The 27,533-nt window shown below is 39.2% G+C and overlaps 1 protein-coding gene across 1 annotated transcript in view; it reads left to right on the plus strand.

The window, feature by feature from the left end:
• Positions 1–14,568: 14,568 nt before the first annotated feature.
• LOC124256796 (fibroblast growth factor receptor 1-like) overlaps positions 14,569–27,533 on the plus strand; it is a 95,608-nt gene continuing 82,643 nt past the window's right edge. The window contains exon 1 of the mRNA XM_046690753.1: positions 14,569–14,668. Coding sequence (XP_046546709.1) covers positions 14,623–14,668 — 46 coding nt within the window. The 5' untranslated portion in view covers positions 14,569–14,622. The remainder of the gene's footprint in view (positions 14,669–27,533) is intronic.

Below are 27,533 nucleotides of genomic sequence, written 5' to 3' on the forward strand. Positions count from 1 at the left end.
CTTCGGACATGATTTCGGCACCACATTCGGCAAGCTTGTCGATGACTTTGTGTCAGGATAGGCCGTATGGCGGGACGTCGTGGTCTGATCCCGTGATGACGTAAAGGTTGTCGAACTGTGTTGGGGTGGGTACGGCGAAGTCCTGGGATGGTTCGGGCAGTCATCATTGCAGTCTGAAACCTGTGGCGAAGATGGGTCACCCTTATCCATCTGTCCTGTCTTGGCGTTGTTACACGTGGACGTCCAGAACGTGGCCGATCGATGACGTCATTTGTGTTCTGGTAGCGTCTCACCAGTGCGGAAATGGTGTTCCTCTGGCAGTGGAAATGTGCAGCCACTTGTCGTAGAGACATTCTCCCACGGACCATTCCAATGGCCTCATGACGTTGTGCAGACGTGAGCCTTGGCATGCTATGCGTTTCAATAGCCGTTTAATTTTTTGAACGATCGCAAGGGCAGGGGCTGAGCTTTCCAAAGTGACAGTATTGTGTGGCATTCATTTGCTCTGTTTCTCTTTCCCGGAATGCACGTGCAACAACGTATTGCACGTCTCAATGACGAACCCACTGACGTCACGGAACGTGGCACGTGCATGCATGTTGGATACATGTCACTCATCTCTGAGTTTATATCCTTATGTGTCTACACAGGTTTGATCAATTTAGATTTTAAATTTTTGTATGCACAGTTTCTTTATGTGCCTAGTATACATGACATTTAGACAACAAGCAGGTATCCTTTGTACTGACGCACTGATATCGTTGAGTGAAGATCACATAGCCAAATCCAACCATTCTGAAGTTTACTCTGAAAACTACATGAGAATTGATGAACTCATTTGTGTTAATCTCAAAGTGAAGTTTGACGATAGGACATTTTTACAACAAGAAACCATCCCCATGGGCTATACTTACGCTCCTCTCCTCGATGATCTGGGTTTTCATATCAGCTGGAATTACTACTGATAAGAATTGGAGAAGAGAATCTGGCACTGACATCAATGAGTAAAGATGATACAGCCAAATCAGATCCAGTATTACACCCTACTGAATATAGGAGGCCACCTCTGTTTAATGTTTAGTATATGATATATTAATGAGTGCGATAAGTACTAAACTCACTCACTAAACTAATGTTTAGTTTGCACAAACATAGATTCAGCATGCACATAAGCTGGAACTACTACTGGGCAAATTCAAACAAAGCGAATCTGGCCCATAAGTACAGATACACTTATATCTTTGAGTACAGATCATATCGCCAAATCCTTTGCAGGTTTCTACTCTACTGACTATAGGAAACAAGGGAGACCACCTCTATTTAGTTTGGTTTCTAAAAACCAGATTCAGATCGAAATATATCTTAACACCAGGAATCTGTATGATAAGTGGGATGAGTTCAACTGAACGAGGTAAGCTTTCCGTTGGTGTAAAGCAATATTCAGGAAGCCCCAGTGGCATAAAGCATCACATTGAGAAGGCGCATTCATCTGAATACCATCGTTGGATAAATATTAAAAGGTTCACTGGTTGCAAAGAAACTATGTATATGAAGTAGGATATTTCTCCTCAGTGCACTGTTTCCCATATCACCGGTTGAGGCAGACTGTCGTGCAACGAAGCGACCGTGTTTTATTGATTTTACTGTATACCAATAATGGCACAAATATGAGTTCATACTAACACAAGTGCAAGTTGTCTTCCATTCAAAACATTTATTTTCCTGGCTGAAACAGAAAAGAGCATAATTGGTTGTAAAACTTGCTCTGGGACTTGTTTTATTGGCTCGTTTGGTTGAACACTCGTCACGTGTTCATTCCCATGTTGAAACTAAATAGTCACTGGGAAATAACAAAGAAATGGACTGTAATTCACAATTGTTTTCTAAAACTAACTGTTCAGAATCAATACAAATGTATTCCTATTTCTGTAATAGACAGGCAGTACAAATTCAGGGGTAGTATAACACACGAGAAGTGTTTACAGCAAAAAAGACAATGATGTCACACTGAAGGATGAACTCAGGTTCCATTTGAGGTCATTAAGCCAATAAAATAAAATAAAACGGAAAAATCTATACTTTCAACCAAAAAAAAGCATATGTGATATTGACAATGCTGGTTTGGGTACATGGAAGAATGCATGGCTTAGAACCGCATCTTTGGAGTCCTCAGACTTTAATACACGTTCACATGCGAAAGTATCAATTTGCATAAAAATGTCTTGCAGAAAAATTGATTCCCAATATGCACGTACAGTTCTGAGGAATCGTGAGCAGGGACATTGGCATCTGTTAGCTAAATGAAAGAATATCGTCATGCCGCGGCTCGAATCATTGCCATTGGACATCAAAAGGCTGGGGAGTCTTTAATCTGCCGTTGCACGTCACCTCAATGTTCACCAGAGTATGGCAATCGTTTATGGGTTTGATATCAACAAACCTATTGTTTCGATCGGCCCTGAAGTATTGGTGCTTACCACTGCAGCGTAGGATAGGTAGATCCGGGTACTTCATTTATGGAATCGATCTGTCACAGCAACTGAAAGTGCAAGTGCAGTGCCTGGTTGAGGAGAGTGACGAAAGAATACGTGTTTATCGCCGTGGAAATAACGTTTTGCCAAGAGTTAATGCCAGGCCTCACACAGCACATGGCACTATTCAGTAGTTTCAGAATGAGAACATTACAGTGCTTCCATGACCTTTCAAATCGCCTCATCGATCATTTGTGGTATGATCTCGGCCAACGCACACGTGAACGTCAACCGGCGTCAGACTTTAGATCAACTGTCGCCGGCATTGCAAGAGGAATGGGTCAGATTTCCACAAGGTTGAATTCAAAGACGTATTCCGTCCCTGCCGAGACGGTGCAGAGCAGTTTTTTGGGCTAATGTTGGCCACAATAGATATTGAAGTCAACGCCCAACTGGGAACAGACGCTTTCACTTATTGAACTTTATATGCTATGTATGTTAACAGACATTTGATCTTTTATACTGTAAAATGTGGCAGCAACTGTTCCAGAACTGCATGTGTTATCTCACTTTATAGTTAGCAGATTAAATTCGTGAAAATACATCTATGCGTTTAAACCGCCTCCGTGGTGTAGTGGTTAGAGCGTCCGCCCGGAGAGCGGAAGGTCGTGGGTTCGATCCCCGGCCGCGTCATACCAAAAGACGTTTAAATATGGTACTTGTTGGTCCCTGCCTGACGCTCGGCATTATTGGGTACAACAAGAATTGGTCGGCTCGGAGTCAGTATAATGTGTCTGAGTGGGGTATTCATGCTTCACTGCGGCATGGTATCTCAGTGGGCTAGCACTATAAAACCAGCTTAAGTCTGAGCTAGTACAAGCAGCCGTACATACATATACACACGCATGCACGTCGTCATATGAGCGAAATATTCTCAAGCACGACGTTAAACCAAATTTCACCTCATCTATGCGTTTCTTTTTAGGACAGTATACATGTAAATGAGTTCCCATCGAGATGATCTTATCTATCAAGTCATTACGTAAATCGCCTTCATTTTTATTCCTGTCTGAAAGGTTTACAAAAAAAAAAAAACCTGAACCAGACACAACCTTTCTTTGAAAATCTCATCATCGCCAATGGGTTGGGGAACGCATGATTAACTAGACTGAAGAACAGTGATGAAATATCTTTGACTGGAATTATCCCTTCATATGCCCAGTCATGGCCTGAAATATTCCCCCCTTGAGAATAGATGGTCTAATGAACCCGATGCTCCATCAAACGATGCTCCTTTCACTCTGTCGTTATCGGCTAAAGAGACTCATTCACTCACTGCTTCTCCGTACTACTTACCGGTGATTGGGGAGTCTGAACCCCTGAGAAATATTGTTCGTCAAGACTTGGCCCATGGTAATCTGTCATCCGTTTTAGACATTCTTAGACCCAGCTACAATTGTTATGTAGCTGTGTCACGTAACACGGCGTGTTTACTCGAAGATAAACCAGGACTTAATACAGAGGGGGGAAGGATGCACATTTCCTTTAGCTATGTAAGGCGAGTGTCTGCTCTGAAAATGTATCATTCTGGGACGTCAAGGCCAACCCTTGTATATTACCCCCCAAAAGGCGTGAGACCATGTTCATGATATCAATAGCTCATATATTTATATCTTTAGTAGAATCAATTTCTACAGCCAGGCATATAACGGAAACATTTCTCTTCTCAACACCCGTGAAGATCCGGGTTAGAATTGATCTTCAGTAACCCATGCTTGTCGTAAGAGGCGACTAACGGGATCGGGTGGTCAGTCTCGCTGAGTTGGTTGACACATGTTATCGGTTCCAATTGCGCAGGTCGATGCTCATGCTGTTGATCACTGGATTGTGTTGTCCAGGCTCAATTATTAACAGACCGCCGCCATATAGCGGGAATAGTGCTGGGTGCGGCGGACAACTAAACTTACTCACTCACTCACTCACTCACTCACTCTCTCTCTCTTCTCAAAAAGGAAGGTATTATCCGTGTTACAACAGTGAAGTCTACAGGCATCAGTGCTACATGTCAGACCAGAAAGTAATCAGTGTGTATTCCATTCAACTTTGGATGTAGACATAAATGAACTTACTCGATTATGAAACTTCTGTTCAGAAAGAGAATATATCATAAATTCGAATTCGCAGGTTATTAATTTGTAAGGTTAGGTATCGGATCTCAGGTCCGGGGCGGTGGGGTAGCCTAGTGGTTAAATCGTTCACTTGTCATGCCGTAGACCCAGGTTCGATTCCCCACATGGTTACGATGTGTGAAGCCCATTTCTGGTGTCCTCCGTCGTGATATTGCTGGAATATTGCTAGAAGCGGAATAAAAGTAAACTCACTCACTCACTATTCGTCAAGGAAATGTGAATATAACCTGAATAATCTTTTAAGGTAGAAGTATATGGGGTCTTTTACAGGAAAGTATTTACGTTACACTGGTCAAGGATAGAGGAACTTGCATTCATCGTATCACTTCGATCATAAGTGTTAACCATATTTGCACACGTAGAGATGATGTCTTAAAACATTGCCGAATAGGTAATTCTCATTTTACCCATTCCTTCCTTTTAAAAGCTGATGATGCTCCGATGTGTATTCCATATCAAAGTCAGTTAACTATGAAATGTATACTTTTAGACTGTGTATATACTACATTGATAAGACCGCCTCCGTGGTGTAGTGGTTAGAGCGTCCGCCCGGAGTGCGGAAGTTCGCGGGTCCTTTCGCGGGGAAAGATCCCCGACCTTGTCATACCAAAAGACGTTATAATATGGTACTTGTCGGTCCCTGCCTGGCGCTCGGCATTAATGGGTACAACAAGGACTGGTCAGTATAATGTGTCTGAGTGGGGTATTCATGCTTCACTGCGGCATGGTATCTCAGTGGGCTAGCACTATAAAACCAGCTTAAGTCTGGGCTAGTACAAGCAGCCGCACATACACATACATACACACGCATGCACGTCGTCATATGAGCGAAATATTCTCAAGCACGACGTTAAACCCAATTCCACCACCACCACTACATTGATAAGACATATTTTAATGTTTCAACTTTACGACAAATAGCACAAGTTCATAGCCACAAGATTATTTCATTACTGAAAGATATTGATTTTTTATGACAAGATATAACTTGTAGCCAAATTGTTGGGTTTTTTACATTACTTGTTATATGTGGCTGACAGTTTATTTAGACTTTGATATAATACTTTTACGATTGGTTTTCAATTAGTAATTGACATTAACTGGTTCTCTCCGCGATTAGCAGGAAAATAACTGATACGGAGTAAAGCGATATTTTCTTTCATTCAGTATCCCTGATGCAATATACTGGAAACCAGCAGTGTATATATTCACGTCAGATATGCTTAGGTCTTCGTCTTGAAATAAGAGGCAGCAGTTAAATTTTAATATAAAATGTGAAACAAAAAGTTGAACTTACAGCAAATCATAGGACACCGTGACCCTGCAGTTTCACTCGGATAACCATAGCATGTCTCCGGACATTAATACAAACCTACAAAAAGACTGAAAATGGAGACAGTTTTCGTGAGGGATCGGTTGACAAATTAGAATGAAAGTGGAACGTGAAAGGCAATGCAGAAAAAAGGTTATTGCTTAAAGATGATAAAAAAAGAACGTTAAACATTAGATCCTTGCGCTTTCTAATCATTTTCAAATTATCTGTTTAAGAAAATGACGATCGATTTAATGTTTGGAGGTTAATCGGTACAGATTCATCTCGAATCTACAGATGTTATATCTTAGTTAGATATAACCATCGGCAACTTTAAAACAACACCGTCTCTACAACAACGTGCACTGATAAGGTTAGATATAACCATCGGCAACGTTAAAACAACACCGTCTCTACAACAACGTGCACTGATATGGTTAGATATAACTTTTAAACTTTTAAAAACCCAAGAGGGAGTTTAGTTTTACGCCGCTTTTAGCAACATTCCAGCAATATCAAGGCCGGAGACACAAGAAATAGGCTTCACCCACTGTACCCATGTGGGGGAATCGAACCCAGGTCTTCGGCGTGAGGCGCTAACGCTTTAACCACTAGGCTATCCCACCAGCCCAAGAGACTCAGTGACCAGACAACAGAATTAAAACTTCCTCTGACTTCAATGAGAGTTGGCATTTTGTGGTCTCTTTGGCCTCGACATTTTCTGTCGGTGGGGTAGCCTTGTGGTTAAAGTGTTTGTTCTTCACGCCGCAGACTGAGTTCGATTCCCCGATTGGGTCGAATGTGTGTGGAGCTCATTTCTCGTGTCCCATGCCGTGATATTGCTAGATTATTGCCAAAAGCGGCGTCAAACTAAACTCACTCATTTTAAATTTCTCCCAAACATTGTATCACATGCATGACAACAATGAATGTGAGTTTTTATTAACTTTAGTCATTATGATAGACTTTAAATCTGAATAAGTGAATGAGTTTAGTTTTAGGATATAAATCTGATTCAAGTGTATAAATGTGAATAGTTGGCCGAGGAGCAACAAATTGAAATCGGAATCGGGAATGGGATCGTGGGATCATTACTAGAGGTTCACTGACTACAAGGAAGCTAACCGTCTGAAAATGGATATCATTTCGGGAGTCGTTATTTCCCATATCACCGGTGGAGACGGACTCCGCCGTGTAACTGAGTGGGCTGTTGTTTATTGATTTCGCTGTATACCAATAGATGGCACAAATATGATTTTATGCTTTGGTAAACTTTACGGACTTTCTTAAATTGCACATAACAGCCTTTGATGGGCAGCCTAAACAGTTAGCTAAAGCAGGAAACAGGATTATGGGTAATAATGCTCTTGGGTTTGACTCGGTAACACGGGTCATATTCCTGAAGAAGGGTCGGGATTTAGGGTTGATGATATTGTTGACCTCAGCTTTTTCTTGAAATTTCCATTTGTATGCAAATTCCCAGTAGGCTTTTTCTCACCTTCATTCATTCGAGTTCAACAAAGGTTCAATGAAGGAGTGAGTGAGTTTAGTGATACGCCGCGCCCAGCAATATTCCTGCTATATAGCGACAGTCTGTAAATAATAGTGTCTGGACCAGACAATCCAGTGATCAACAACATGAGCATGGGTCTACGCAATTGGGTTCAAAGAAGGAGAGATTGACACACTGAAAGCTGAAGGATCATCAGTCTGACCCAGAAGACCCAGGATCAACGTTCTGTTACAGCAGGATCGACACAGACACAGAAGGATTACCGCACTGACACATACGAATCAACAAACTGTCACAGAAGGATCAACCTTCTGTCAAAGATAGATGAGCACTGACACAGATGAATGATCACACTACCACAGATGGATTTACACTGACGGGGAAGAATGAACACAGTCATAGAAGGATCAACACTGTGGCAGAAGGATCAACACTGTCGCACATGGATCAACACTGACACAGAAGAATGAACACAGTCATAGAAGGATCAACACTGACACAGAAGAATGAACACAGTCATAGAAGGATCAACACTGACACAGAAGAATGAACACAGTCATAGAAGGATCAACACTGTGGCAGAAGGATCAACACTGTCGCACATGGATCAACACTGACACAGAAGAATGAACACAGTCATAGAAGGATCAACACTGACACAACCGGATCAACACTGACACAGACGGATCAACACTGTTCCGATGTGAGATGTTCTACACACAGACACATTTGAAATGCTGATAGTTGGATATTAATGCACATTCACAGAAGGATCAACACAGAATTACCATCACACTGTCTCAGACGGATCAAAACTGACACAGAAGAATGAACACACTCCCACAGAAGGTTTCAGATTGAAGGACACCGAAGCACAAACACACTGACACAGAAGGATAATCACACTCTCACAGAAAGATCAAAAGTGACACTGTCACAAATGGTTTGGCAAGCTGTCACAGAAACAATAATACACTGATAGAGAGGGATTAGAACACGGTCACACAGGGATCAGGACTCTCACAGATAGTTGGAGACCGAAGGATATACCAACTGACACAGAGGGACCAGATTAGAGTGAATGAGTGAGTAGGGTATTATGCCGCTTTAGCAATATTTCAGCAAATTAACGGCTAGGAACTCCGGAAATAGGCTTCACACATTGTACCCATGTAGGGAATCGCGTAAACCACAATGCTACCCCACCACACCGGATCGGGTTAGAATTTGGTCTTGAGCAAATTTGACCCCATCCACTAAATATACATGACCCAATGCACTGCTCGATGTTTGACCCCATCCACTAAATATACATGACCCATCCACTAACAGATATTTGACCCCATCTACTAACAGATATTTGACCCCATCCACCAACATATATTTGACCCCATCCACCAACCGTTAACTGACCCCATCCACCAACAGATATTTGACCCCATCTACTAACCGATAGCTGACCCCATCCACCAACATATATTTGACCCCATCTATTAACCGTTAACTGACCCCATCCACCAACAGATATTTGACCCCATCTACTAACCGATAGCTGACCCCATCCACCAACAGATATTTGACCCCATCTACTAACCGATAACTGACCCCATCCACCAAAAGATATTTGACCCCATCCACCAACAGATATTTTACCCCATCCACTAACAGATATTTTACCCCATCCACAAACAGATATTTGACCCCATCTACTAACCGATAGCTGACCCCATCCACTAACAGATAGCTGACCCCATCTACTAACCGATAGCTGACCCCATCTACTAACAGATATTTGACTTCATCTACTAACCGATAGCTGACCCATCTACTAACCGATAGCTGACCCCATCCACTAACAGATAGCTGACTCCATGCACTGACAGATGTTTGACTCTATCGACAGAACAATGTTTAAATCCACCCATTGCACCATGTTTGACCAGTTGATGAAAATGAAAATGAAACAAAAACCTGTTACATGAAGTGCACTGACCAATGTTTAGTCAGTTATTGAAAAACTTGAAAAGTAATACAAATGTTTTTTCACAATGTATTGCAAAGTTTGATGGCTACGTATATCATCGTCCTCACAACATGCTGTATAATTCATGTGAGAGGAACGGGCTCCTTGATGCCTGACAGTGAGTGGCGGGATCACTCACCCATCGGCCCATCTGGAAGCGTTGCATGTTCTTTTAGTTTCGTGTTCTCGAATAAATCGTCATTATAGAATCACAAGCAATACTTAACAGGGCAGTAACGATGAATATTGCCAGAATGAATGTGAACAGCATGAGAAACAAGCTGCACAAGATTCCAGAAAAGGGTGAGTGAGTTTGGCTTTACGCCGCTTTTAGCAATATTCCAGCAATATCGCGGCGGGGGACACCAGAAATGGGCTTCACACATTGTACCCATGTGGGGAATCGAACCCGGGTCTTCGGCGTGACGAGCGAACGCTTTAACCACTAGGCTGCCCACCGCCCTCCTCAAAAGAAGACAAACTTCTGGCGATACAGATACTGAGTGCTGGTATTCATGGGAGTAACCGGATTATAGTGAGTGAGTGAGTTTAGTTTTACGCCGCACTCAGCAATATTCCTGATATATGGCGGCGGTGTGTAAATAATTGAGTCTGGACCAGACAATCCAGTGATCAACAACATGAGCAATTGGGATACAATGACATGTGTCAACCAAGCCAGCGAGCCTGACCACCCGATCCCGTTAGTGGCCTCTTATGACAAGCATGGGTTTCTGAAGATCAAATTGTGTGTGTGAATGCATGCATGTATATATCTTTAGTATTTGTATATATATCGGGGAGTTGATGTGTGTTTTTGTATTTACATACATGTAATTCTCCATTCTTCTTACGTCACACTATTACATGTTCTCGGGTGTGACCCTGACTTTTGCTTGTATCTTGACTGAGTGAGTGAGTCAGTATGGTGTGTGGTGTAGCAATATTCCAACAGTGATCTTATGAGCACATTCCCTTTTGTGGCCTTTTCATCTCCGACGCTGCGCCTTTCTGAGCAGACCTACATCTCACGTAGAGGAAACGTGTTTGGAATCCCAACCCAATCAGATGTTATTTTCTAGTTTTCTATAATGCAACCATGCCTGTTCCCTAGGAAACATGCCGCATGCTGTGAAACATTTACTTAAAATTGTGATCTGTGATTAGAATATTGATCTTCAGTAACCCATGCTTGTCGTAAGAGGCGACTAACGGGATCGGGTGGTCAGGCTCGCTGACTTGGTTGACACGTCATAGGTTCCCAATTGCGCAGATCGATACTCATGCTGTTGATCACTGGATTGTGTGGTCCAGACACGTTTATTTACAGACCGCCGCCATATAGCTGGAATACTGCTGAGTGCGGCGTAAAACTAAACTCACTCACTTAAAATTGTATTTGGGTCTGAGGTTGTCAGAAGCGGATGGCAGAATAACACGGGTTCAATTTTGACGGATCATATTTCTCAGGGGTACAGACTCCCCAATCACCGGTAAGTCGTCCGGAGAAGCAGTGAGTGAATGAGTCTCTTTAGCCGATAACGACAGAGTGAAAGGAGCATCGTTTGATGGAGCCCTGGTTCATTAGACCATCTATTCTCAGGAGGGGAATATTTCAGGTCTTAACTGGGCAGGCGAAGGGATAATTCCAGTCACAGACATTTCATGACAGTAGTTAAGTCTAGTTAATCATCCGTTCCCAACCCACTGGCGCAGATGAGATTTTCAAAGAAAGGTTGTCTCGGATTCAGTGTTGTTTTTTGTAAATCTTCAGATAGGAATAAAAATAAAGGTGATTTACATAATGTCTTGGTGAATCAACCCGATGAAAGAATACACAGGGAAACTCATTTACATGTAGATTTTACCCTTTCATTTTTTCACAATATGATGTAAAATGGAATCTGAAGCAAGCGTCAACTTCAAACGAACGGTTCCAGCCAATATTCTATGTGTTTTCTTGGCCCACCATACATCGAATGTTTTGAGTTACCTGATTAAGCTAAATCAATACATTATTAACAAAAGCTTATGTATCTCTATTTTTATATACACTGAACGGATAATTTAATCTTGTGTAGTTTACATACCTATGAACTATCAACTATGTTCGAGTATGAGTCGGTGAGTTTGGTGTTAAGTCGTCTTTAGTAATACTGAGTGAGTGAGTGAGTGAGTGAGTGAGTGAGTGAGAGTGACTGAGTTTAGTTTGACGCCGCACCAGCTATATGGCGGCGGTCTGTAAATAATCGAGAGTCTGGACCAGGCAATCCAGTGATAAACAACATGAGCATCGATCTACGCAACTGGGATACGATGACATGTGTCAACCAAGTCAGCGAGCGTGACAACCCGATACCATGGGTTACTGAAGATCAGTTCTAAGCCGGATCTTCAAAAAACTAAATCACTCACTCATGTATAAGTTTAAAAAAATAAGACAAAGAAACTTCTAACGGCATCAACTTTGTGTCGTGACTGCTCACATCCTTAAAACATTTTAAGGGCAGAATTTCAAATAAGCAACAAATTGATGTCCAAGATATTTTTATGGATTAAACGTCTTTTGTAATTTCTCTCACGACGTTTCGAGACCATTCCAGGTCCCTTCATCAGGTGAACTTGATCCTGATGAAGGGACCTGGAATGTTCTCGAAACGTCGTGAGAGAAATTAAAAAAAAGAAGTTTAATCCATAAAAATATATCTTGGACATCAATGTACAACTTCTAAATGCCTCTGAAAGACATCAAGCAACAAATTATTCAAACATTGTTGTGCAATATTAAAACAGACGGAAGAGCTATTGAATGTTTAGTACGAGACATCACGGTTCAAGGATATATATTGCATGTTGCACATTAATAATTAACCCAAACGGATGATATTAAAAACGCTTTGTGTTGGAGGAGGAAAGACATATGTCTTGGCAGTGCTTTGAACAGTCGCAGGGAGTCTCCAGTGTACAAATTACCCGCAAGCGATCTTACAGCTATTTTCGTAAAAAATACAAATCCCTTTCCATTGCCGGCGTGCAATTTTAATGTCACCACTCCCATTAAACGTCATGCGACAAGGAAGCCTGAAAAAGAATACTAGTACTTCGGAATCTTGTAAGGAACATTTGTCGCGATCAGATTTTGACAATTTTCTTTGTTTTCGTTTTCAGCGAACGCCTCAACCATTAGGCTACCTCAGTCTGTGTGAAAATGTTCCATACTACATACTAAGGTTATATGTTTTTTCATAGGACTCTTAAAAGGAATAAATAAATAAATAAATAAATAAATAAATAAATAAATAAATAAATAAATAAATAAATAAATAAATAAATAAATAAATAAATAAATAAATAAATAAATAAATAAATAAATAAATAAATAAATAAATAAATCTTCAGTAAAGCATGCTGGTCGTAAGAGGCAACTAACGGGATCGGGTGCATGGTCAGGCTCGCTGACTTGGTTGACACATGTCATCGTATCCCAATTGAGTAGAACGATGCTCATGCTGTTGATCACTGGATTGTCTGGTCCAGACTCGATTATATACAGACCGCCGCCATATAGCTGGGATATTGCTGAGTGCGGCGTAAAACAACCAACCAACCAACCAACTGGCTACAGACTCGGGATTCTTGACCGGTTTTCCAAGTGTGCGCTCATAAAAGGTAATCGCTCCACTAACTTCATTACAGGTCAAGCATCCGATGCTTATTATAATGACTGATAAATCGTATAAATATTATAAACTTTCTATTCCGATATAAGAATAATATAGTTTTGGGCGAGGATTGGATTTCAAAGTATTGTATACAAACTACAGACACGGGAACATTATATTCAACATGTCGGGCACTATTGCTCAATATAACACTGACTGACTGACTGAGTTTGGTTTTACGCCGCTTTTTGCAATATTCGAGCAACATCACGACGGGGGACACCAGAAATGGGCTTCACTCATTGTACCCATGTGGGGATTCGAACCCGGGTCTTCGACGTGACGAACCAACGCTTTATCCACTAGACTACCCCACCGCCCCCTCAAAATAACAAATATAACGGGTCTTTTTTCTTTCGTTTGCTGATTAACGCTGCTCTCTGGAATATCCCAGCTATGTGATGGCGATTCGTAAATGCTCGAATCTGGACCAGACAATCCAGTGATTGGTATTATGAGCAACGCGCGTTCGCTCTATGCTTATCATGGTGTGAGTGAGTGAGTTTAGCTTTACACCGCGTTTAGCAATATTCCAGCAATATCATGGCGGGGGACAACAGAAATGGGCTTCACACATTGTACCCATGTGGGGAATCGAACACGGGTATAATTCGGCAGAACGAGCGGACGCTTTATCCACTCGGCTACCCCACCGCCCCATAACACGTTGTGACAATACGCTGTCAACAAAGGCACCAATGGAGCCTGACCACTCTATACAGTCACGGCGAATGAAACAGGTTGTTTGGACCTATTCTAAACGTTTCGTTTTGTTATTCACACCCAACGCCCTTCTACAGAGAGTCTTTGTAGCCCATCACCATTATTCGACCTGACGCAGTCAATATAGTACCACATATAACAGTAGCTATATCCTCACCAAAATAGTATGGGTCGATAATATTCAACATGCGTGGATCCCAGTATTGCAATTACTGGTCATTTTCAGATAAATTATAATTAGTGATTAGTCTGTCAATAAATACAGTCGATATTTTCGCCATTTCAGCATTTCCAGTTTTCAACCTTAGACATACATTTAAATTGTTTACCCCAAAAAACGTTCATGTATCTAGGTACATATGTCGGTCTTATATATTTGAAAGAAAGTTCTTCATCGCCTTTGTCCTTTCAAAGAATAAATTCTGATTCTAAAGGCAACACATTCCTATACCAACACGCCCTTCGGATTAAATAGCCGTAGTTCGTTAATCCAGACGAGTGCATTTCTTCTCATTGCCTGAAGAAGCATTGAACACCGAACGACTGAAATGGACAAGGGGGTCGTGGGAAGCGGCTACATTGTTGACATCGCAGTACGCATGCGCAGTGAGTTAAGGAATAGCAGATGACACTGGCGATGTAATGGCAGGTGGATATTAGAGCGGAGCAATGGAGCTTATTTTACTGTTTCTCACGAGCTTGGTTTTCACGCTAGGTAAGTCAGCGTTTGTGTGAGACGTTTTGCCTATGTATTAAATGTCTAGAATTGAAAGCGTCATTTTAGAATCCAATATCCAGCGCGAAGATCGGTCGGAACACGAATATTCGATCTATTCTTTGTGCTTATGCCATTTGAATGACAACTGATAACGAATGATATTCTGTTCAGCGTCTTCTGCTGGTATTTGGTTACTGTCGCCTTTGGAATAATGCTCTTAATGTGCATATCAGTGTTTGCTTACACGTTGTCGTGTTAATTCAATATGCAGTAAGGTAAACTGTTACTTAATTATTTGTCTTCATGAATCGGAGGCCGACATTGAAGATTCTGTGAATGTGGTACAGTATGTCTTCAGACATTGATTGATGAAATGCAAGAAAATATTAGTGTAAATGCGATTACCAGGTTACAAGAAACTGGTTGTAAGAATTACTTAGTTTTCGTTATAAATACAGTCATTAGAATTATAAATGTGTACATTTGATGAAAGTCACAGTTGATTTAACGTTGTGAAAGGGCAGATCTTTCAAACCATGCAATTATTGAAACATTTTATGAAACTTTTCATTTGAAACTATATTGTATACAAAGTCTAAAACTGTTAATGATAGAATTATTTTCAATGTATTATTTGGTTATCAAAAATTTACAACAATAACTGATCAAACTTGATCATGCTTCCAGGAAAATATGCTATTCCCCTTCAGCTACTTTTTGAGCACTAGACTGACACTCATATTTGAGGGTTTAACTGTGGGGGCTGGTTTGCTCAGCTGCAGAATTTCTGTACTTCTTTTTGGCATATTTTAGCAAACATTTTTAGATGGGAAGTACAACTCCGTTGCCAGTTGTAACATTTGTATAATTCCAACCTTCGAAGTCCATTTGTTTGTCAGGGAACTCAAATTTGATCTCAGTCAATAAGTCACCCAATGACTGTCTTAATTATAAAGACAATATCTCATTTTCGCATGAGGTAATAATGTACAATACATGAGGCAACTTAAACCAATGTTGGCATTTGCAACAATGCATGCAATAGTAGTGTAACGATCGTTGGGCATATGGTAATATTGTTGCAAAATGGTAACGAGCTTATATGGTGATTTGTAAAATACTGTTAACATAACCATATTTTCTTGTGTGTATTGCATACCTCTTTGTGTGAAATTATAGGAAAATAATTGGCAATCGCAACATGTTACAAGTGCCCAGGTCCTGCTCAAATTTATTCATTGTGTTAGTAGCGTTTTTGTTATTCCCACTAACTATGGAATATTTCTGTTGTAAAGCGTCATTATAGTGTGTCGTGTATTGTCCTGCTGGATTAATAACGAGATATTATGCACCATATTGCATTTATCATTGCCCGTGTTTTACCTTGCCACTGAAAACTTGTGCATATGACGATGCCATACACAAAGAGAATACCGACACAGGTTCCCCTTTGTGACAGTCATGGTCCAGATCACACTATCTGACAAAATCAATAATTTAATAACACTTTACTGTTGGCATATTAAAATTGAACTGGTCATATCCCTGTACAATAAAATATGGCGGACATCTATGTCTAAAGGCGAAAACCAATTAAACGCCCCCTTTAATCTGCGACTCCCTGTACCACAGCAAGAGCCTCGTAATGGCACCTGGGTTTAAAAGGATGAAGCAACTCCTGCCTACTTAAACCAAAACATGCTTACTGGCACCGTGATATGTCCACTGAACAATGGAAGAAATTACTCTCCAACTGACCAAGATCAGTCATTTATCTGGCCAGCATTCCAAATTAGTTGAAGGGAACCCTTGTCTTGATGCTATAGTCTAGAAACCACTTAATCGTTAACTGTTCGACTTGGTGGGAGATACCTCAGACAATGCTCTCTGCAACATGTTGGAGCTTTGATTTACATTGTGTACTCCCGATATCCATGATATTTTATAAGCAGTTCTGTTTCAGACCAACTGTTACTTATTTTAAGACAAAATCATAAGTGCTGTACAAAATCTTTCATATTTAGTGTTCATTAGGGTTGTGTATTTTATTTTTTTTATTTTTTTATATTATGTTTTATTTTCATCAAAGATCAAGCCAAAGTTTCTCATTAGCAAGTAAAGTTTCATCTTGTCATTTCTCTCCATCAAGATTTGTTCATTTTATTATCTGTGGTTCAAAATGAAGTCTTTGAGGATTGATGTGGTGTTTAAATGTGGAATCGTTAACCTTTAAACTCTATATCAGATAGTGCTGGTATTGGCATACAACCTGCGATACGATACATCAAGATACTAAAATTTTAGTCACAACGATATATTGCCAAAGTATTGTGCAGTGAAACTGCGATACGATACAAATCCCGATACAAGCGTGATGATACGATAAGTATCACAATACAACAAAATCTTTAATTCTAACACCAACTATAAAACTCCTGACGATCAAAACCACTTTAAAGTATTTCATCAAATTCCACCAGCGTTTTTCAATGTTCATTCAGAAATGAGATAATTAAATTTATACACAGACTTTGTGAATCTTAATAAAATGCGAGCGCTATGTTTGACACAGTTCCTGACGCAAGAAAGTTATGAAGGGAAAATAAGTATGCATACATTTTAATCATCAAACAAAAGTCTTTCTTGACATATATTGCGATTCGGCTATATTAAGGTAAAACATCGATGTATCGTGGCCCATTTGAAGTATCGTTTCGGGATATACTACAATATAAAACTTTGTATCGATTCACTGTATCGGTGGCCCATGGATTGATGCATGGATGCGTATCAATGAATCGTCACACCACTAATATCAGACCAACTAACTATACATCTGCTATACATTACTTTGGCAGTAGTGTTCTACATTGTTGATATTTATTTTATCATCCAAAACTGTATTCCACAGTAGATATCGCTTGTGTGAGATCAGACGATATCTCCTAGGAGATATCGTTTTGACAGTAGATTTTGTACAATGCCCTGACAATGCTATGACGTCATGAACTTGTTGACATCACAATGTTATGACATCGCTGCACTGCAAATCTAATGGCCGTACTGCGTTCAGAGATGTACATTTTTGATTTTTGATGATAAATAGAATCTCACCCTCGTGTCTTCTGATATCAAGTATATCAAAAGTTGTTGATAAAAGTAAAAATATCCTTGGCAAGCCTTGGATATTTGTTACTTTATCAACTCGTGAGGATATATTTGATATCAAAAGACACTCGGGTGAGATTCTCTATGTATAGAAAGCTTCTGTTTGCTGGTATCAGAGCTGTTTCAAATCTATTAACAAGAGAAATATTTCAAGACAGATTACATATTTCGGTCATTGAATTCTTATTACTGCTGAAGTTATTCATTATAGCACACACACGTTCCTGTAACAATGGTGACATCAAGTCAACCCCAGTGACGATCTAGAAGACAGTATTGTTGTTTCTGATATGTTCCAAAATTGGTACGAATATGTAGGGCTGCGCAATATAACCGGTTTACCGGTATTTACTTGTACAGAGATGAAAACGATACGTTTTACGATACGCTGATCGAAAACCGGTATTTTGACATGCATTCGGAAAACGTCATAACACTTGGAAATCTTCGGGTATTTCCTTGTTCCATTTGTGCCAAATATTATTCACATTTTTATTTTATCATGATTAAAATTTGTTATTAAAGCTTAATCAAGCATAGTGATTTTGTTGTGGGTTTGCTCTATAAATCAAGCAGTAACTCGATTATAAGTAGTTTTTTGTTTAAAAATACTTCATGCAATATATTGCAATGCATATCGCAATACATGCTTTTGCATCGCAATATATCGCAATATGAAAATTTTCTGCAATACCCACCCCTACGAATATGTAATATGGACATGTGTCAACCAAGTCAGCGAGCCTGACCACCTGATCCCGTTAGTCGCCTCTCACAACAAGCATGGGTTACTGAAGGTTCATTCTAACCCAGACCTTAAAATGGGTAGTCGCCTCTTACGACAAGCATAGGTTACTGAAGATCATTCTAACCCAGATCTTCACGGGTAGTCGCCTCTTACGACAAGCATAGGTTACTGAAGGTTCATTCTAACCCGGATCTTCGCGGGTAGTCACCTCTTACGACAAGCATAGGTTACTGAAGGTTCATTCTAACCCGGGGTGCGGTGGGGTAGCCTAATGGTTAAAGCGTTGGCTCGTCACGCCGAAGACCCGGGTTCGAATCCCCACATGGGCACAATGTGTGAAGCCCATTTCTGGTGTCCCCCGCCATGATGTTGCTGGAATATTGCTAAAAGCGGCATAAAACCAAACTCAGTCAGTCAGTCAGTCATTCTAACCCGGACCTTCATTATCACTGTGGTCAAGTCACTTGGAACATTTCCTTAATTAATTTCATTTTATCTTGTTTAAACACATTTAACTGCATCTACAGCACAATGATAGATTATGAAAAAGTCGTCAGTGCTTTCAACTGAATTAAAAAATAAACATTAAACTCTTGACCTCCTCTTTGAGGCATATTTTCATAACATATGTTCATAATGAAGTTTAAACCAGTTACTTGAAATCACAATGCAAGATTAGGTGCCTGACTAGGAGGGTGTGGGTTTGAATCCCGAATGGGACTTAACCAAAAAAGGTTACAGAGAAAGTGTAATCCCGAATATAACAGATGTTAAATCCCAAGCTGTATGCAAGACTGTTTCAAATTCCTGCTACTTTGTAAAACTAAAAGCTTTAAAAAAATCTCAATTTGGAGAAAATCATGACTTTTTTCCCAGTTTGCCTGCAAAGTGTACTAGTAGCGTGGAATCCAAGACAAATCCCAAACAGCAGCAACGATGCGAGACTCACGCAAATCATCATCAGAGAGCCAGACTTCCTGATTCAATTAAGTTCTCGTCCAACGTGACCTAGGATACTGGAGTTCATTTCCTTCTCATGTTCCTCCAGAATTTATAACCTATTATTAGTTTCATCAGTTATACAGAAATATACAGCATCGGGGCTGCAGATAGTATCTGTCATGCAGATAGTATCTGCAGCAGCATGTATGGACGAGCATGTTTTGTTATTGATGAGCTTGGTAATGGTAGTTTTGTTTGGGAAGTCAATATGTCTGTAGCAAATACACTCTGAGGCGAATGTTATACGTTTAACGAATATCTAGTAATGAATACGAATGTTATTTCATGAATACTTTATGTTTAACATCTAGGAATTAGAATTACAATCATGTCATGTAATTGCTTAAATTGAAACATTTATTATACTTTTTATAAAACAAAACAAAGCAACACATTGTGAACAATGCTGCTTGTTGCCTAATAATGTCTCATGAGAGGCTTACCTCAAAATAATACAATTTACGCTATGGCATGGCTGGGATATATTCAATTTCGCGTATCTGGCTTACATGAACAACAAACTAGTTCCAGTAAGAACATTGTCTTCATATTCATACATATTAGATTCTAGTCACCACGAATAATGAATTGAATTCATGAAGGGATATGGTTCGATTCACCAAATACACGATTGAATCGTTACAGAACTAGTAATCAATATTTTCAATCCCTTGGGTCTCGTCAAGTGTCTTGGTGCTCCAGGGTGGTGTGTCAATCCGAGGATCGGAAGGGGGGTGGTGGTTCAAATCTCAGCTCGTGCTTTAAAGTGCGGTGAGGTGAAATTGGGTTTAACGTCATGCTTGAGAATATTTCGCTCATAAGTCATATGACAACGTGCATGCGTGTTTATGTGCGGCTGCTTGTACTAGCCCAGACTGAAGCTGGTTTTATAGGGCTAGCCCACTGAGATACCATGCCGCAGTGAAGTATGAATACCCCACTCAGACACATTATACTGACTCCGAGCTGACTAGTCCCATTCTCTTCCCACAGAGGTTACTCCTGTCATATCTTCCTACATAACCTCTGTTCTAATACGACCCTTTCTTGGTGTCAGCGTTCAAGGCTCGTGATTGGAGACAAGCCGATTTAGTTGTGCAATCAGTGACGTTGTTTCAAAAGTGATCATTCGCAAGGCCTCGGTAATTTCCGTATGCTTCGGGAAAACTAGAACCTCTTCCCGAGCGCGATGCGCAAACGTTGCTTCTAGACAGAACTCAGTCATGTAATGGCGTATCAATGGCGTCTCCATCGCCCTCGTTGACAACGGACAAGCTAGCCATTAAACGTCTTGTGTGTAACATCAACACAATTCCCCGGCAGATGGGGGATATTTGTGGCCCCGCATTTGCTTGTGTTAGTCAAATTGAATCTAAGTCGATGTAACACGTGTTCTGATTGGATAGAAAGAAGGGAGATAATTCGTGTTGCGATCTTTTGCCGCTAGGGGATTTTACGAGGACCGGGGAAATATGGCCATATTAGAACAGAGGTTACGTAGGAAGATATGACAGGAGTAACCTCTGTGGGAAGAGAATGGACTAGTCCTTGTTGTACCCATTAATGTCAAGCGCCAGGCAGGGACCAACAAGTACAATATTTTGGTTTGACCGGTCGGGGTTCGAACCTGTGACCTTCCGCTCTCCGGGCGGACGTTCTAACCACTACACCACGGAGGCGGTAAAGAGGTAAAAAATGGTACTTGTTGTTTCCCTGGCTGGTGTTTGGCATTAAGGATGAAAACAAAGACTTGTTGCTTTGAAGTCAGATTGTACAAAAGTGAAAGTATAATATTGCAGTTTTTCTGTTCCAATAAATTAGTTTTTTGTCATGAATATTTTTTTTTCTGTTACTTTACATCTTTTAGTTCCAGTGTATATTTGAAAAAAAAGCCAGGTATCAACATTCTAAAATATTTAATTTCAATAAATATTCATACTTGGCAACATGTCAATCAAGAATATACTTTAATGCATTCAGGTGTTTGTTTAATTTTTCTCTGTGAAACATGACTATTCATTCATTTAGAAAGTTTTATCACTGTTTTGCACTGTGATGTCTCAATGCAGTTTGTCTCTCTGCTTTGTACAATTTCACAGCTTCATGTACAATTATTCATGCAATATCACCCGAAAACATCTCATTCTGCAAGACTTTTGTTTAATTTCCATTTTTATAGGTTTCTGATAAAACCGATACAACTGGAAATGATTCCGTAACTCCCAAAATAAAATATGTAGATGTCATAAATTGAATATTGTAGGTTTAATAAGAAAGATTGTTGTAAGGAGAATATTACAGAGGCCAAAGCTGGTTTGAATTTCGATGTGATCTATCACTTTGAATTATTCCCACCAAAGCATTATCAATCACAATATTGAATAAAAATATATTCAGGTTGAATCGTTATTGTGGATCCTTTTTGTTTGGAATGGATTCTTTCAAACTTGTGGCTGATTTCATTGCTTCTGTTTTAACATATTGAAGATTTACTGCATTGTTACCATGGTAACTGAATTTGTCATTCAGGGACTCGAGCCAAATAACATTCTTAGTCATTGAGTTGTTATCATTTCGTAATCATAATGATTTGGATTTCAAATTAAACCAATGTATACTCCCCACCAAAAGTTTAGACTCACTTGTGTGAATGTAACCAAGTCAACTCTTCTAAAACTAGATTTTGCAAAATTTTCCATACTGTTTAAAGGTACTGTTTACACATGAACTGATGTATTGTAAAACAAATTTGTAACGTTGAAAAGATTATTGTCGTGGGTAAAAAAAAAAGGATGAAACTGAGTGAGAATTGGCGAATTTTTAACAAAATTTTACACCACAGCACAGCTGGTCACATGCACGATATTTGCACATGCTTTTTAGCAATTTAATGCATGATCCTCGTTGAATTCATCTGCATAAAGTTTGCAGTTGGTTCCCCAAAGTTAGTGGAGAAATTCATCTTCGATGTAACCGCACATATGCCGGCATGCATAACAAATAGTGAGTGCTTTAGTGAGTCTAAACTTTTGATGGGTAGTATATTTTGGCTGGGTATCACATGACAATTCATATTATTATCTTTGAATAATAGTGGAAAGTTTTAAAGTTATTCATTGTTTTCAACCTGACATCTGTTTGGACAGAGGAAACCTGCGACCCTTTCCACAAAGCATTTGTAGCAGTACGTCATTCGGGAAGCCAATGGTGTAGTATAGAGTTACGATATGTCATAACATTACAAATGTTTAGTGGACCGGGACTATGGAAGCTTAATACCACTTCTATCTTCCTATTTACATACACTCAGTGTTCAAAATAGTTTCCAAATTAAGCTAGCCAGTGGGGCTAGCTATGCCTGAAAGTTACTAGCCCACAACATAATTCACTTGTGAGAAATTTTCATGTAGTCATGGGTTTCATCATTAAGCTGCTAATATGATGAACATTTTTTCAGGCCATATTCTTGCATGATTTAAAAGTGTGTTCTAACTAAACAACTCAGAGAGAGTGATATATTTACAAAATGGCCAATGAAAATTCACTAGCCAGTCTGGCCAGTGACTATGGAGATTTACTGGCCCGACTGTATTTTTAGTAGCCACATGCTAGCAGGCTAGTGGCTATTTCGCACACTGGAGTGTGTAAATGAGTGGATGTTAGCGTCATTTGTTTTCCCAATATTTTCAGTTTGTTAACAGGATCAGGGCGCCACATAAGGGCCGTATTGGCGTATGTATTGATAAAAAATATGCACGATACAGTTTGAAATAATTTAGAAAATGTAGCAGATACGCACCACAGCAATGGTGTACGGTCTCAGAATCATTTTCTGAAAAAAGTATTGACCTGTTTACACAAGAGTAGCAATGTTGTGGTGCATATATGAAACGAAACACAAGATTACTGATACGCCATTAAATTCAGTACTCTAAATGTACTCGCAAGTTTTTCCAGTACTCCTATTTTGAAAAAATAAGGCATAAGTAACTCCTGATGTTGAAAAATTATCTGGCACCCTGAGGATAATACCTTACTAACTATTTTTTGTGGTGTAGTGGACGAGGGACCTGTCTGGACAGCACTGTATTCGTGCGTTGCATACATTATTTTGGTAAGTGGAAGAGCTTGAAAGCTCCTCATGACGTCTCAGTTCTTCCTCAATCTCAGATCACATTTTCAGTTCCAAATTCAGTTTAGCGAGTGTTCCAATAACAACGAAGTATGATCATCTCTATGACACATCTCTATGTCATAGACCGCCTCCGTGGTGTAGTGGTTAGAGCGTCTGCCCGGAGAGCGGAAGGTCGCGGGTTCGATCCCCGGCCGCGTCATACCAAAAGACGTTAAAATATTGTACTTGTTGGTCCCTGCCTGGCGCTCGGCATTAATGGGTACAACGAGGACTGGTCGGCTTGGAGTCAGTATAATGTGTCTGAGTGGGGTATTCATGCTTCACTGCGGCATGGTATGTCAGTGGGCTAGCACTATAAAACCAGCTTCAGTCTGGGCTAGTACAAGCATCCGCACATACACATACACACACATGCACGTCGTCATATGAGCGAAATATCCTCAAGCACGACGTTAAACCCAATTTCACCTCACCTCACTTCTCTATGTCATATTGTCAACTGAAGTATTTTTTTCTAGTATCTATATGACTAGTACACAGGGAACTAGTATCTGACCCCTGTTGTTGCTGAACAATTCATAACATGTCAATGAGCTGTCAGACAGTGCTTTAGGGGAACATCATCCCTACTGAGTTGATTCTAAATGAATCCATACTAGATTTAGTCTGTGCCTGTCTCTGTGCCATTAATTATTTACTGATAAATAGATGATATTTATCTTTTCTTGTCTGTGTGCTCAACCTCAAACTCATTTGAGCAAGCTTAAATCTACAGGTAACCAGGTTCTCTATTGTAAACAGAATACATTGTATGTTTATCTCCTGAAAAAATTATATAGCGGATATTTGTATTTTCGTGTCAAATAACCAATCTGTCTGACAAATAATTATTATTATCATAAGCATGAAAATTGGGCACTTATAGACACAAATATTTGTATTTTCTAGTCCGATAACCAAACTGTCTGACAAATAATTATTATTATTATCATAAGCATGAAAATTGCGCACTTATAACAACACAAATATTTGTATTTTCTTGTCAAATAACCAAACTGACAAATATTTATTATCATAAGCATGACAAAATATGCAATTGTAAAAAGCCAGTGCCCTCCTTTTACATTTTTCCTACCATAATCTTTTCTGAAAACTATAGTTTTACTGAAACAGACTGGCATAGAATTGTTTTCCTCAAGATACTGCTGAAGTAAGATACACAAGCGAGTCCGGTAATTCCGCTTGTCCGGTAATTCTGCGCAGCTGCAGTAGCGTACTTCTGTATCGAGGTAAACATCGTCTGCTACCACATTTACGCTTGAAATTGGGACATTTCTACAAGGGACTGGCTTTTAATCACTAAAGGTAAGTAAATAACAGTAATTGACAGATAAATTGACAGTTTTATGAAATTTCGTTTTCTTCAGACTTTGAAACCTTTTTCTTCATTATTCATACTTGGATTTAATATGAAACACTCTTCCTTACATTGATGAAGTGATTATTGAACATAATCTTGCCCTAAATACGCTTCCATACTTCGGATCTCCAGCTGGATGTTATGCGCATCAGTTGCTGCGCAGAATTACCGGACAGCAAGCGATGTAGTCAGAACGCCGGTTAGGTCAACCGTATGGCATAATATAGCTTTAGAATCTTATAGAAACTTATAGAATCTTATAAAACTTATATTTCAAGGTAAATATGATGCATACCAGCATGTTTTGTCACGTAAACCATTAAAAATAAGAGACGTTAGTTGCCGTGTTGCGATCGATGTGCTTAGGTGGGCGGAATCACCAGACGGCATTGTAGTTTTCTTTTCTTATAAACACAATATTTAATCACCACTTGCATGATAAATCCTAGTATTTGTCCCACATTTCGTTGTTCAGGTAGTCTGATGATTCTGAAGAAGTGTATTTTTCTCAAGGCACATTGGATAATTGTTGCTCTGTGTAAAGAATGTAAAATAACTGTATTCTCTTAATGCTTGTTTCAGTTTTAAATCAATGCATAAATAAACCGTCTCATTGAAATCTTGTGAGATTTTACTTTGTTAGAAAATTGTTAAAATTTTAAAAATCAAATGACTAAAAAAATTGATGTTTATAGAATACCTTTTAATTTTGTTCCTTATCCCATCAAAACTGAGTGCTATGAGACCAAATTTCATGGAATGAGCTTGTCACACTGTCAACACAAATTTGATTCCATTTTGTTTCTGACCCAAATTGATTATATTGTCACAAAAATTGTTAACTTTATAACGAAAATTATGATTATATTGTCACAAAAATTGTTATATTTATTACAAAATATTATTAATATATTGTCACAAAAATTGGTATATTATATTTATTCCAAAATATTATGATTGTCACAAAAATTGTTATATTATATTTGTTACGAAATATTTATATTGTCACATAAATTGTTATATTATATTTATTATGCAATATTATGATTCTCACACAAATTGTTACATTATGTTTATTTCGAAATAGTATGATTATATTGTCACAAATATTGTTAAATTATATTTATTACCAAATATTATGATTAAATTATTACGGAGAACGAAATATTATGATTAAATCGTCACAAAAATTGTTACATTATATTTATTACAAAGTGATGTGCTTAAAATAAGACTTTGTCTGTTCACAAAGAACAACAAAATCGGGACTGTAAGGAGTTTTGTAAAAGTAGTTCGTGTATTGACCTAAGTTGCATATTTATCAGATTTGGATACCAAGTTTATCAGATTGCCTTATTGCACTGATAACACCTTCCATTATATGATAAATTATATTTATTACAAAGTATTATTATTATCAATAAGTTAAAAAATAACTTGTCATGGAAATATACTGATAGAAGCGAATAAGGGAACACATGAAAGTACAAGTGTTCCTTTATTTTTTCCAGGTTTCTTCACAAGGTATGTATTGCTCTGTGAGTGAAATTTTGGAAATATATAAAGGAACACTTGTACTTTCATGTGTTCCCTTATTCGTTTCTATCAGTATATTGTGAAACGAAATTCAAGGTATGGATAGAGACTGTCAGTGAGGTGTTTGTGCCAGAGTCAGCGTGAGCTCGTCCAGATGAGGACTGCAATGAATAAACTGTGACGTGAATACGATACATATCACGCATGTAGAGTAATGAATATGAATATTGGGTAACGATACAATAACATGTCAGGGGTTGATGTATTATTCTGTATAGTCAGTGAAGCAATAACTAACTAAATAAATTATTCGAAATGTTTTGTCCACATTGACGATGTTGATTTACCACGACCTTGACCAGTGACCATGTTACTGTCAAATTAAATATGTAAGACTACTACGAGGGTTCACTATTATCATGCCTGGCTCGTATTTCATCATTATCTGGGGGGCTGTGAAGCCCATTTCTGGTGTCCCCCGCCGTGATATTGCTGGAATATTGCTAAAAACGGCGTAAAACCATAATCAGTCAGTCAGTCAGTCAGTCATTATCTGGGGCCTAGTGGTTAAAGCGTTCGATCGTCATGTCGAAGACCATGGTTCGATTCACCACATAGGTACAATGTGTGAAGCCAATTACTCTGAAAACTAAACTCGCTCACTCTATCATTGCTTTGATATAAATAACAGACACACTCAGGTGAAAAAAAGAGTCATTTTTAAATATATTCATGATTATTGACTTCTTGTGATACTGTTCCGGTGGATGGTAACAGCCTTGTCCAGACTAAGACCGCTGTCCAAACAGGTGCCTTGTCAGCTGCACCACAGAGGCAGTTGAAATTGTTCATA

The sequence above is a fragment of the Haliotis rubra genome, unplaced genomic scaffold (assembly GCF_003918875.1).
Source record: "Haliotis rubra isolate DU_JTF1 unplaced genomic scaffold, ASM391887v1 Scf64, whole genome shotgun sequence".
NCBI classification, from domain to species: Eukaryota; Metazoa; Mollusca; class Gastropoda; order Lepetellida; family Haliotidae; genus Haliotis; species Haliotis rubra.